This window comes from Apteryx mantelli, chromosome 2 (genome assembly GCF_036417845.1).
Source record: "Apteryx mantelli isolate bAptMan1 chromosome 2, bAptMan1.hap1, whole genome shotgun sequence".
Lineage (NCBI taxonomy): Eukaryota > Metazoa > Chordata > Aves > Apterygiformes > Apterygidae > Apteryx > Apteryx mantelli.
Window position 1 is genome coordinate 35,105,300 of NC_089979.1, and position 12,300 is coordinate 35,117,599.

Below are 12,300 nucleotides of genomic sequence, written 5' to 3' on the forward strand. Positions count from 1 at the left end.
TATGATATTTTTCCAATTCGTGTGGACTTAATGAAAGTATGATGGAGTCTCTGAAGACTAGTTTGCAATGCCCTGTATTTTTATGTGTATGTGTATGTGCATATCTGTATGTTATGTAAAATGTACTGATGCTTATGCAGCTTATGCTAACAATACTGATAAAGTAATAAAATGACAATATCAAGCACTTCTAGGTTCAATTTTGCCAATATTGAAGGTTTTCAATTACATGCCAGTGGTTTTCCTGGGTATTTGCTGACAACAGAGCAATGAAGAGACTCCGTTAGTTAATTAATTTCCATCAATTCTTCATTTTTCCCTTGCCAGTCTTCAGGGTAAGGGTCCTTTCCATGCCTTCAGCCTTTCCATTGTCAGTCCACCTCTGGGTCCGGCTCTTGTCCCCTGCAGACAGTCAGGTGCTACCCTCCATAGATTTCTTAGGTCTACCAAGAGAGTCATTGACTGCGCAGGGGAGAGAGTTTCCCTGCTCAGAGATGTAGACCAGCCAAAGACCAGCACAGCTGCCAGAGATGCATTTGCCTGTAGCATAGTCAATACAAACAGAAATTTGAGGGAATTTAGCTACTAAAACTACTGCAGAAATGGAGGAAGATTTACAGCAAAAAGCATGTCTTTGACATAAAACCTAGTCCCTGTTGGAAGCCCTGGATAGGGGGAGTGAAACTTTCAAATGAAAAGGTACTCGATTTTTTAAACACGTAATAAGAAATATGTTTGTATTTTCTTCAGATCTTTATTTTAAAATAAAGTTTGAGATTAAAACAATTAAAAAAAAAGATTCTGAAACCAACATTTGGTGCAGAAAATTTCAGTTGGGATAGAGTTTATCAAAATGAAAATAAGTGTCTCATAACGAGAAGTGCTGAGCATATTTTACAATAGACAGTTACCTGTCTTTCTTATAATGTGTACACTCTCATACCTTCTTGAAAGCTCAGTGAATACTATGACTATGATATTCTAACTCCTCCCCGCATTTGGTTTAGAAATATCATGCAGTAAACTATTTCCTTCTGCTGGTGTCAGCCTCCCAGAAAAACAGAGTTTCTCTAAGGAGGTCAGCTTGCAGATCAGCTTGTATTGATAGCCAAAACAGAGGCATTATATGTGAGACTAGGAGAATCTCATCTCCTAACTACCCCCAATCCTGTGAATTCAATGGGAGTTGGAGGGGGTCATTAACTTTCTAGATTTGACCTATTTGAAATTATTATTCATAAGAGAATGGAGAGACTTTAAATCTTTGTTTTTGGGAGTATTAAATACTTGTGGATGAATATGCTCAGTTTTGAAAAGGCACAACTGTCTTTCTTAATTTTGAAATTCAAATTATGGTTTATTGATAAACTATGTCTGAGTTACTGCATTTTTGAGCTGCATTCCTTTTGGTCTCATGGAATAAAATTAGTTTAATGTAAATGAAATTTCTTTTAGCAAAGTAATAGAAAAACATAGAAAAGTCTTGATTTGCTCCTTGTCCAGTGAAAATAAAATAAAAATATTTGCTTAATCAATGAAAAGTAAATTGATTCTGCAAGCAAGACTCCTGCCTTTGCAGCAACATTTTGTTCAAGGTGTGTTTTGGAAATTTCCCAATGTTTTCTTTGCTTTATCTCTAAAGAGACTCTCAAGTGTAGAATGCCTCTTTCTATCCCAGCCCAATCCCATATTGTGCTGAGCACCCCTGCAGTCAGAGAATCTGGACTTGGTGGTTTGGGGGATTTTGGATTATAACAGACATGGAATTTGCATTCTGAATCTTCACAGTTGTTCTGACATTTTAGAATGTGCTTTTCCTTGCAATAATTTTTCCCTTGACTATACAGTAACAGCTAGTGAACTGGAAGAGTGTTTCTGTTAGAAATCACATCAAAATATAGTTTTAGTCTCACAGAATGTTCGCACTGCTGCAAACAACATCTTAGCAATGCAGAAATGCATAGAAATATTTAAATATTCTGAGGATTTTGCAGTGGATTGGAGCTACATTCTTCTCGTTTAGCAGGTCTTTTATTTACATGAGCTGGGTTCCATAATAGTAAAAGATTGAATTAGCTTTTTCTATCTGAAAAGTTTCCTTTGTGTCTTTCCAAAGTCCTTACACCTGTGAAGCCATTTAGAACTGGTAGATAAACTGATGTGCATGAAATTATCACTTCACCAATCAGCTCCCTGTAGCTTACCCCATGCCAGAGGAAGTACCACAGTCACTGAGAAAGCCAGGTTTCTAGTGATCTCTCAGATAAATGATGCAAGGACCAGTGCTGCAAGAACTGCATTCTTTCAAATTGTTCTGACATTGCTCTGCCTACCCTGATAGCTTTTAGGAGAACATCAAACACAGCATCAATCTCAGTGCACTTCTTTGTGCAGTTTAGGTTTTATGAATTCCTAGTACTATTTATTCATATGTATGATTCATATGAATCAGTTTAATTCTGAAGTCCGTGTTTGTAGTTGGTAGCATTTATCAACCAAGTATAGTCAATACATACATTTTGTAAAAGTCAGGGCCCAGTTATATAAAATCGTCTCAGTCTTATAATACCTCCATGTTCCTTCCAGTGCTCACCACTTCACAGTTAAATTCCTTTGTGCCTTTTTTATGTGGTCTTTGATGGACCTGCTGTGTGTTCTGTCATATGGCTGTGAGTTGGCCATAAATTTCCTCTTTGGGAAAGTGGCTTTTTTCAGATCAATTACATCAAAAATGGTAAACTACACTGGATATGTTATGAGTAATATTTAAGTATTTTAATCTCTGTATAATGAAAATGGCTGGTATTTTAAGTACTCTAAATTACTGAAACAGTAAAATCTCTGGGAATTTTTACTTCATTCTATTAGCTGTTGGAAAGAGAAATTCTTTATCCTGCCCTATATTTAGACATCATCTGCTCGGGTTGGTACCATGGTAACTGCAGCACATACAAAAATTGTCAGTAAGAGGTGACTGCTGGTGTTCAGTTTCGGTACTTGCTTACAGATTAAGCACTGGTAATTTTAAAGAATGCTTCAGAAAAAAAACATGTCACAGAATATGCTCAATATGGCCAGAATGTGGGGCAATGTGCTGTGGCCACTATTAAGAAGTCACTATTTGTCTGCAATGCCCATATCACATCACATCTAGGACACTACTGTTCTGTTACTGCTGATAAACTCTCTCTCGTGGAAAGCACATCTGACATGATGATTAAATAATTGCAAAATGCTATTGACCCAAATGTGTTAATCACAGTGATAGGCTGCTGGCCAAGATATTGTATTACAGAAATGAACAGTAAGATGGCCTGGTCATCCAGCAGAAGTATTATTCAGATGAAAGCTAGGAAAATATGAAATGTCATCATAGTGAAGGAAAGACTGATGGAGGTTGTCAGAAACTGTGAGCAGAAAAGCAGAAAGGAAGAACACGATTAAAGGTTTATATAATCCTGGAACAGTGGAAAATATCTGAGCCCTGTACGATATCAGCAATACCTCTGGGGTAGAATTTCACAGTCAGTAATAAATTTACAGAAGGTAAACATAGAACATACCATTGAAATCACCTAGTTTGACTACCTTCATAACACAGTCCATTGTATTAGAGCTATGTGAAAAACTAATTTGGGTTTCCTGACATATTTTTTCAGGCAAGAAAAAATATAAAACTTTGTTGCCAAGAATTAAAAGGTGGACAAAATTAATTAAGTCTAAAATGAATTACTTGGGGAGTTGCTCTCTTTTTACTTGCAGCTCAAAAATAAATTAAAGATATCAAATTGCTAAAGATGAAGTTCACTTCACTTAGCTTTAGCTATAATGTACGTGTCTTTTCTAACATGATAGTCTGAATTTCTTCTGCAACAGTGGAGTGAAATGGATGTTTCCATGAGGTAGTTACCTTCTTTATTTTAGACATTTATCTTAAGAGGAAATGAATTATCCTCAGAGGGTGCCTATTGCTTTCTCAGGAGCCCTGCTTTTCAGGAAACTTTGCCAACTATCTTACAGTAGATTTTATTTTAGATAGGCAAAGTTAGGTGAGTGAATTCTGTGCCAGATTTATTTCATTAAAAAAAAAAAAAATCTTAAAATAAAATACAGCTGATGATACACACGATCCATCCAAGTCTGCATTTTTCAGCAAATAAAATATTCAATGATTTTTTCCCCAATACAACAAGAACTGAGTTAATTTTAGTTCAAATCCAAAAACTTTGACTGAGTTAAAGCAAATATTTTAGAAAAAAGCATCTAATACAGATTTAATAGCTTCCAGTGATGAAGGGTCTATCACTTGGAAAGTTTTTCCAAAGCATAAGTATCTTTTTTTAAAGGCTCACACTATTTCTGTCTAAATTTGTCAAGCTTTAACTTCTAGGCACTGGATTTTGTTACACTTTTGACTTTTAGACTGATCATTCTTTTGCACCAGTTTTCTGCTTCCTTTGAAGGTATTTATGACAATAATCAAATCACAGTGCTTGTCTTTGACAAGCTAAATAGATTAAACTGCTTGACTCACTGTAAGGCAGGGTTTCCAGTGATTTATTCACTCTCACAAATCTTTTCAGAGCCTTCTTCAGTTTAGCACCCTACTTCTTCAAGTGTCATAACCAGAGGTTGTTTTTGCATCATCTGTAAAATCTTGTTTTCCTCCTGTTACTTGGTGCACACATTCAACAGCATAGGCTTATGAACTAGCCTCACTGCAGCACACCTGCCTGAGAATGTTCCCCATTTACAGCTGCTTCTGGAGACCAACTGGTTAGCCATTTCACTGTCCCATTCAGTCAGACAACTTGAGCCCACCTGAGAGTCACTTGAATTTTGGATTCTGGGGTCTTAATCAAAGTGTTATGCAATCAAATGGGTTACTGAAATTGAAGCAAATAACATAAATCCTATTTTCTTTAACTCTCAAACCAGATCTCCAACTTGGACTATTATTATTACATTATCAACAATGAGGCTATATCAGAGCCAGATGAGTGTGAATTTGCCAACAGTGATCTTTTTTAACATTTGTCTTTTTTTTTTAATCTTTATTTCTTTGTGTAATATATCGTATGTTTACAGATGTGGACGTGTCTGATGATATTGGTCTCTGTAGCAGTCCTGCATTTTATTAAATGTATTTTACTTAAAGTCTGATTGAAATGTCTTTTATGACGTAGTTAATGGTCATAGCTACTGATTATTATAATGTGCCACTAGTCTTTCTTATTCCTGTTGCTGTTCAATGAATACAAATCCTATTTCAAAAAGATTCTGTTCCAGTTATATTAAACAAGTTAACATAAGATCAGTTCTAGGGCAAATGGTATTTGTTTCTTTGCTGCTTCTATTATTTTGTTTATTCTTCACTAATCTTGTTGAAGATGGATGAACCATGATAATTGGAGGAGATCAGAAAGCTCTAATCATGCATTCTTTGCAATTTAAACTCATTTAATTTTTTCATTAAAAAATAAACATTTACAATCCATTTTTGGATGAGAATTTAACATAAAACAAAAACTTGCTTGCAAAAATATGTAAATTTAGGAGGAAGTTCAGGACTGGCTTTTTCAGATGTGTGGAAAACCCTGTTTTAAAAGAAGCATTTGTACAGAGGACAGAATAGAAGATGCTGAGGTTACAGTCAGATGGGCTGTTCATCATTCTGCTGAGTTGGGTGAAGATATTATCACTACCGATGTTTGTCATTACTGCTGCCTACCACCCAATATTTCTGCCTTTTAAGTCTGCTGGCACAGTGACACACATTCACTCTGTCCAAATGTTTATTTTGATTTTACTATTAATGTTGTTAATAGTTTGGGGATTTTTACTTGGACTATCTTGATAAAATTTGGCTGGGGAGAAGCCGATTGTGTGGTTATGCTGGCATAGCTAAAAAGGTGACAATTAGTTTCTGTTTGGGAGAAGGTCACCATCACTAGATGGTGACAAGCAATTAGGATGGGATGGGGAAGTTCAGCTGCAGCTGGAACAGCCCATGTGGCCACAGCCTGAGAAGTGAGGTATCAGCAGAAGTTATTTTTCTCATTTGTCTACAGGAATGTTCAGACACTATTTGTGATTCTGGCTCAGTGTACAGGGGCCTTTATTTTGCCTCCCAGTAGTAAAACCCTTTTGACTTCAGTGGAGTTTCTCCAGATTTACAAGTGAGATCAGAATAATCAGGCAGCAAATCGATAAGTTTGCAAAGCTTAATAGAAAAGGTCCTTTATCCAGACACTTTAACTCCTTTTCCAGTGAAAGCCTATTAAAATGACAGTAACATTAGGAGTATGGGAAATCACTTGTGCATGCAGGTTGATGAAATTAAGCATATGGTGTGTCTTGACTTGCCATTTTCAGTTCTGCTGGGAATATCATCATTAACCAACCATCAAGTCTGAAATACTGAACCTATAAAATGATTGGCATTTATAAAGGTAAATATTGCATAGTGACTGTTCAAATGCTTCTGTTGTTACAAGAGCTATTGCAACTGCTACAGACAGTGATATGTTGCCAGTGCTGACACTGATGAGCGTTGAATAGAGTCAAATCGGGTGATGGAATCAAAAGAGATCCTCAGAACATGGATCCTGGGAAAACAAAGAAACATTTGGAGAAAATCTGAAAAGGAATTCTCAAAAATTAAACTTTAAAGAAAGTCTGCTTTGTTTGCCTGCATGTTTTTAAGGCACTTTTCAACATTTATTTTCTTATCTGAGAAATTCTGGTTCTGCTAAAGGCGCTTTTCTGGGTCGCAGTGAATGTATGATGCAGGCTCTCACATTGTTGTTCTCAGCTGCTCAATTTTCATTCTATCATTCTCAGCTGCTCAATCTTTAACATATCTTTCTTTCTCCAGCAGTGTTAGTTATGAAAATTAAGTACATACACACAAATTGTTTTAAGACCATTCTGAGAAAATTTAATACAAATTCTGCTAATTTCATCAATATATATTATTTATATATGTGCACATAATATATATTATTTACATATGTGCACATAATATATATTATTTACATTTTAAAATTTATATACTCTTATTTATATATTGTTTTAACGTGACTTTTCTCCATGCAAACCAAAGTTGCTAATAGTAGCTAAAAAAAAATAACATTTTTTCCTGAGGGGAAAATGGAAAAAAAAGTTTCATATTCTGTAGACTTAGCTATCTTCTGTGTGTTTTCTCTTTATTTCTCTTTTTGTAAAAGAATTAAGCCTCTGATGACTTAAAATGTATGTTTTTTCTACCTGTAAATCAGCTAGGAGATAGAGTATTGTGTGACATACAAGACCTGTCAACAACTCTCATACTTCCCATAATTCATGAGTAACCCCTTGTCTAAAATGAATCCACCAAAATATGAACTGAATTATTAATAACGATTCAATTTCTTAAAATTATAATTAAATGTATGTCATAATCTCTCTCTCTGCAGACAGCTCGTGAAGAGAGAGTGGATTAAATATGGCAGTTAAATTGTCTCTGAAAAATTGTTCATCTAGCTCTAACAATTATAGTTGCTGTTAAATTTTTTTCTTTTATTTTGTCTCTTGACTACGGTAAAGCTCATCACACCACACGATTTTAAGAAGTACACATAAAAAGAAAAGGTAATCTTGTTTATGAAGTGAGTTTGTCGCAGGTCTTACAATTCCAAGTCCAGTTACATGTTTTTCAACTCATGATTTATTAGATGGCTGAATCTTCTGCAAATTTAGCTATGGATTTCTGAGATTTCATATGCTCTAAAATGGGCCTGTCAAGATTGCACATTGGCAAATTATGAGATAGTGTGTCTAGTACAAACTGAAGTTCATAGTTTTCACAAAGGTTTATTCAGCCAAAATATACCACTTTTCAGAGGAAAAATGATTTGGAAAACATTTCATAAATTACCAGTATATACTCAACTTTCTGTTATCTGTGGCTGGATTATCCAGGTTATGAATAACCCATAGTATGTGTTGCACCTGAGCTATTAAGTGCTTTCAGAACCATGCACACTAGGGAGAGTAGTGTACAAATATTTCAGCTGATGCTGTGTGAAGATTTTCTAGCTTAATAGAATATATTGATTCTCAAGTTTAGAGCAGGTCAAACCCAACTATCCAACTTCCAGAGACAGCACAAGTCTAGAAGTCTGTAGGGTATTGTCTGTATTTTTCCTTTATTCTTGACTGTGTCTCCTCTCCAAAAGTGGTTCATAGACCGCAGATTTTTTGGAGACAGTGATGATAGTGTCAATAAGTTAGCCATCCTGTGGAAAACTCTTTTCTTTTAAAGCCTGTGTTCTGATCTGGCAAAAACTTCTTCATACATTTCCAATGGAATAATTCATGTACGTTGTATTAGTATAAGCATAAACATTTGCAATGACAAAATACTAATTTCTAAAATATATTTTCACATTTGGGGGACTTAAAATATTTATTTTATAACAGAGACGAGGGTTTGTATGTTTCTTACTTAAGTTTGTGGTTTTGGCCCATGTTCCAGTCCTGTGTATTTTTAATACATTTTTATTCTAAAAGTGTAGCAAGCCATTATATACTTATTCCAGCATAATGCTATAAATTTACCAACCCAGTTAAAGATAGAATAGATCAGTGACAAAACTCATATAATAATTAAGGTAAATTGAATTAGTACAACAGGTAATCAACTATAATTGCAGTGTTGATGCTAAATGCTACTTTTTGATTTAACCATGGAAAATGCAAAGAGGAGCCTTTTTCCCTTCGGTCATGCACTCCATCTAGACTTCCAGCACTTACAACGTACTAACTCTGCTGCTGAAGAACATCATTATCCTGAGAACCTTAATTTTCATTTCCATCGTATGCTTTTGCCAGTCAAAATTCACTAAGCAGCTGATTACCTTGAGTCATCATAAGGAAATATAGCTATTGTAGTGTCCATTTAACACTTTTTCCTTAAAATCATTGTCAGTTTGCTTCTCTCATTTTCTTCTTTCACACAATAACACAGACATGACTTAATGCAGAGGTGATGGTTAGATGATGCACAATAGCAGCTTTTGAATAACACTACTTTTCAATCTAGAAGAATCCACCAACTAATTCAATGACAGGTTGGTGATTATTTTTAGGAAACTATTAAAGGCATCATTCCCACACATGCATACATATGTACACATGTTAATGAAAAACAAGAAAAAATAGGTGAAGGTAACCCATCAAAAATAGCTGAAAAAAATGAAATGTTTATGTTTCTGGGGATTCTTTACTTTTTTTTTTAAAGGGTGCTTTTATATATTATCTGAAATTTCAAGCTCAATATTTTAACTCATGGTGAGTCTCATTAGGCTGCAACCTGCTCAGGCCGGATCAGGTCCTTCATTTTTTCTTCAGCTGGAAAACCTTCCCAGGGAAGCTACAGACATTTGGCTGATGAAGCAAGAGAACTGCTTTTCTCTGTTTAATCTTTGCATAATCCCTTGAATAAGGATTGTTTCCCTGTTGCTTTCACTAAGTAGCTTCAGAGTGAATTAGGTTGCAACAGACTTCTTGAGACATTTTTCAAAATATTGTGGACTTTCTAACTGACAGTTGAAGAGTAGAACTAATTTAAACTAATTACTTGGTCTGATATTTTTTTCCTAAAATTCAATTAATTTTATTAGAATTAATTCTACAAGTATTAACTCAAATCTGGGACCAAGCCTGTCATTCTTTCCTAAGAGAATAGAATGCCATTCTGTGGTCTTCATTTCTGCTATTCTCATCCTCAGCATTTTATCTCACAAAAGGGAGCCCTGGGGGTCTATTTTGTTGAGAGTAAGAGAGAGTTTAAAATGGTATCTCTGTAAATCATTAAATGAGAAATTTGGGAAGGAAAATCTCTCAGGAAGTGAGCATGAGCAACCAATTGATTTGTGTAGGGAATAGATGTTTTAGCAGTAAATTACAAAACCGCAAAGGGACTTCTGCTTAATGTAGGAGTTTAGCTTCTTTAAACCTGTCATCTCTGGTGCTGTTGGTATTGAATTAATGAAAAAAAATCCTGATTTTCCCCTCACTTTTATATTTCAAAATACACAGTTAATTTAGTTTCATGGTTCTGTTTCCATAGGCATGTCTTTTTGATTCTGATTTTCTCAGGTAGATGTTTTTCAAGTGGAAGCAGTAGATGTTGGGACTCTGCAAGGAATGGTTATTGAAAAAGGGAAAGGCTCTGACTGGCTTCTGGAAAAGATTATTGTGAAAGAGCCAGCAACTGCATGGACAGAAACACTGTTTATGGCTCAAACATGGCTAAAAGACAAACGTGATGGAAAAAGATCTGCTTCAATAACGCTGAATGCCACAGGTCAGTATTATTTTCAAACTATCGTTTGTTAAGAAATCCATTCCAAACTGCAGAATGCAGCTATGTGATTTGCTTCTATAAACCAGTTATAGTTTAAAACATTCCAATAGAACATTGTCATTATAAAGGAAATTAATGTGTCTGAACACTGTTGTTTTTAGTACTATTTAATAGCTTCTATTTGCCAGGGATAATTTCTGCTTTGTTACTCCAGATTTACAGTGGCATAAATGGCAAAAAAAATTCAGCTTATTCTCTTTATGAATTGCTGTCCCTCCAAGTTTTACCTCCATGTTGTCACTTGTGACAAAATACTATTTTTGAATACCATTACAAATACTTTTTTTAAGCTTTAAATACTTCTACTTTGCTAGCATAGTAAAAGTGAGGTAAATAGTAGGGCAAACTATGTTCAAGCAGTGCAGAAAATGTCCCCACTGTATTCAAGATTGTTTAACATTATTTATGCAGCACTGTTAGGATGACTTTCACCAGAAGCTGGACATGCTTTTGGCTAACAGTGTGGGGTGACCAGTCCACAGAAGAGCTGTTTGTGCCCTACTGTCTGTGCCTATTCTCTTTGTCAAGACAAGATGTGAATGGGCACTGTTTCTTCCTGCACTGTGGCTTCAAAATAAAGGAAATCTGGTGTGCAGGCCAGGAGGGAACCACAGCACACTCCAACCAGATGAGTAGGCAACCAAAGCACACAGTGACCATCAATAGACAGTATAGATGGGCCCTTAGATTACAACAAATATTCTAGTTCTTTTCCTCCTAACACCCAGGTCATCTTTGCTCACCATAGCTGCATTGGCGTGACGGTGTTTGTCCAAAAGAAAGGTTATTGAGACTCAGTAGAATACCACTGCAATACATTTCCTTTGTTTTTGAAGCTGTTACTTGCACAGAAGCAAGTAATTTGAGCTTTGTTTTACATTGTAGGAAGGGACATTCCTGAACAAAACATAGGAAAATTTAGTGTATATAAGGTTATATAACATGTTTTTACTCAAAAAAAGTGTTTTTGACTGTTTTGACCAGAATGTGTTGATTTGATTGAAGAAGGTGTTTTTATGTTTGTTTTTTTTTATGCAATAATTGGCAAATCCAAACTTGGTTGTGCTGTCAGTAGAAGGCTTTCCATCTTTGGTTCAGTCCTCTTTTTCTAACGTTTAGAAAAAGTTTTGGTCTGTACCAAGTCCCATTGAAATCAATGGGAGCTGATATTAGTGGGAGGAATATCAGCCCCTAAAATGGGCATTAAAAACATCCAATTAGTTCTGATTCATCCAGAGTATAAATTGTACAAATGAAGCAGAAATGCTTTAAAATGAAATATACTTGAATCTTCAGGTTACAATCGTTTCATAGCATGGAGCTTGCTCTATAATCAGTTCATTAAATAGAGTGATATGTAGGAGATGACGCCTAAGTAGAAAATCCCATTCTACACTTCCTAGTTAAATCTTCACTCTGAATGATATAGTAGTACTCAGTCAATTGACTCACCAGAGATGAATACAGATATTCATTATCATTTAGACACTGTTTTACAAAAATATTAATTTAGTCTTCCATCTTTTTCTTAATCAGAAATTCAGGAAAGGAGGAGCACTGCTGCCTGGCCTTTAGGAAAAGAACAAATGAAATCAGGTAGAGCTTCTGCCATTGCATCAACTTCTCATTCATCAGTTCTAAAATAATAATGTGGAAATATTTTCATTACACTATATCATTACACTTGCTGGTACTGGTGATATTTTCTCCTTTCTAATTGTAAGAACTTACAAAATACTTAGGAGCTGATCAGAACCCAAATGAAGTAAGCATATAATTAATATATAAGCACTTTCTTATATGTTAATGATATCCATGTAGACTAAGATACACATCTTGTGAATGTTATTTCAGGTGCCTTCATTAACATATGAAATCGAGAACACCTT

General features: G+C 35.2%; 1 protein-coding gene across 1 annotated transcript in view; it reads left to right on the forward strand.

Annotated features, from left to right (window-relative positions):
* Positions 1-12,300, forward strand: part of RP1 (RP1 axonemal microtubule associated) — a 184,676-nt gene that overhangs the window by 157,075 nt on the left and 15,301 nt on the right. The window contains exons 47-48 of the mRNA XM_067290018.1: positions 10,144-10,351; positions 11,948-12,007. Coding sequence (XP_067146119.1) covers positions 10,144-10,351; positions 11,948-12,007 — 268 coding nt within the window. The remainder of the gene's footprint in view (positions 1-10,143; positions 10,352-11,947; positions 12,008-12,300) is intronic.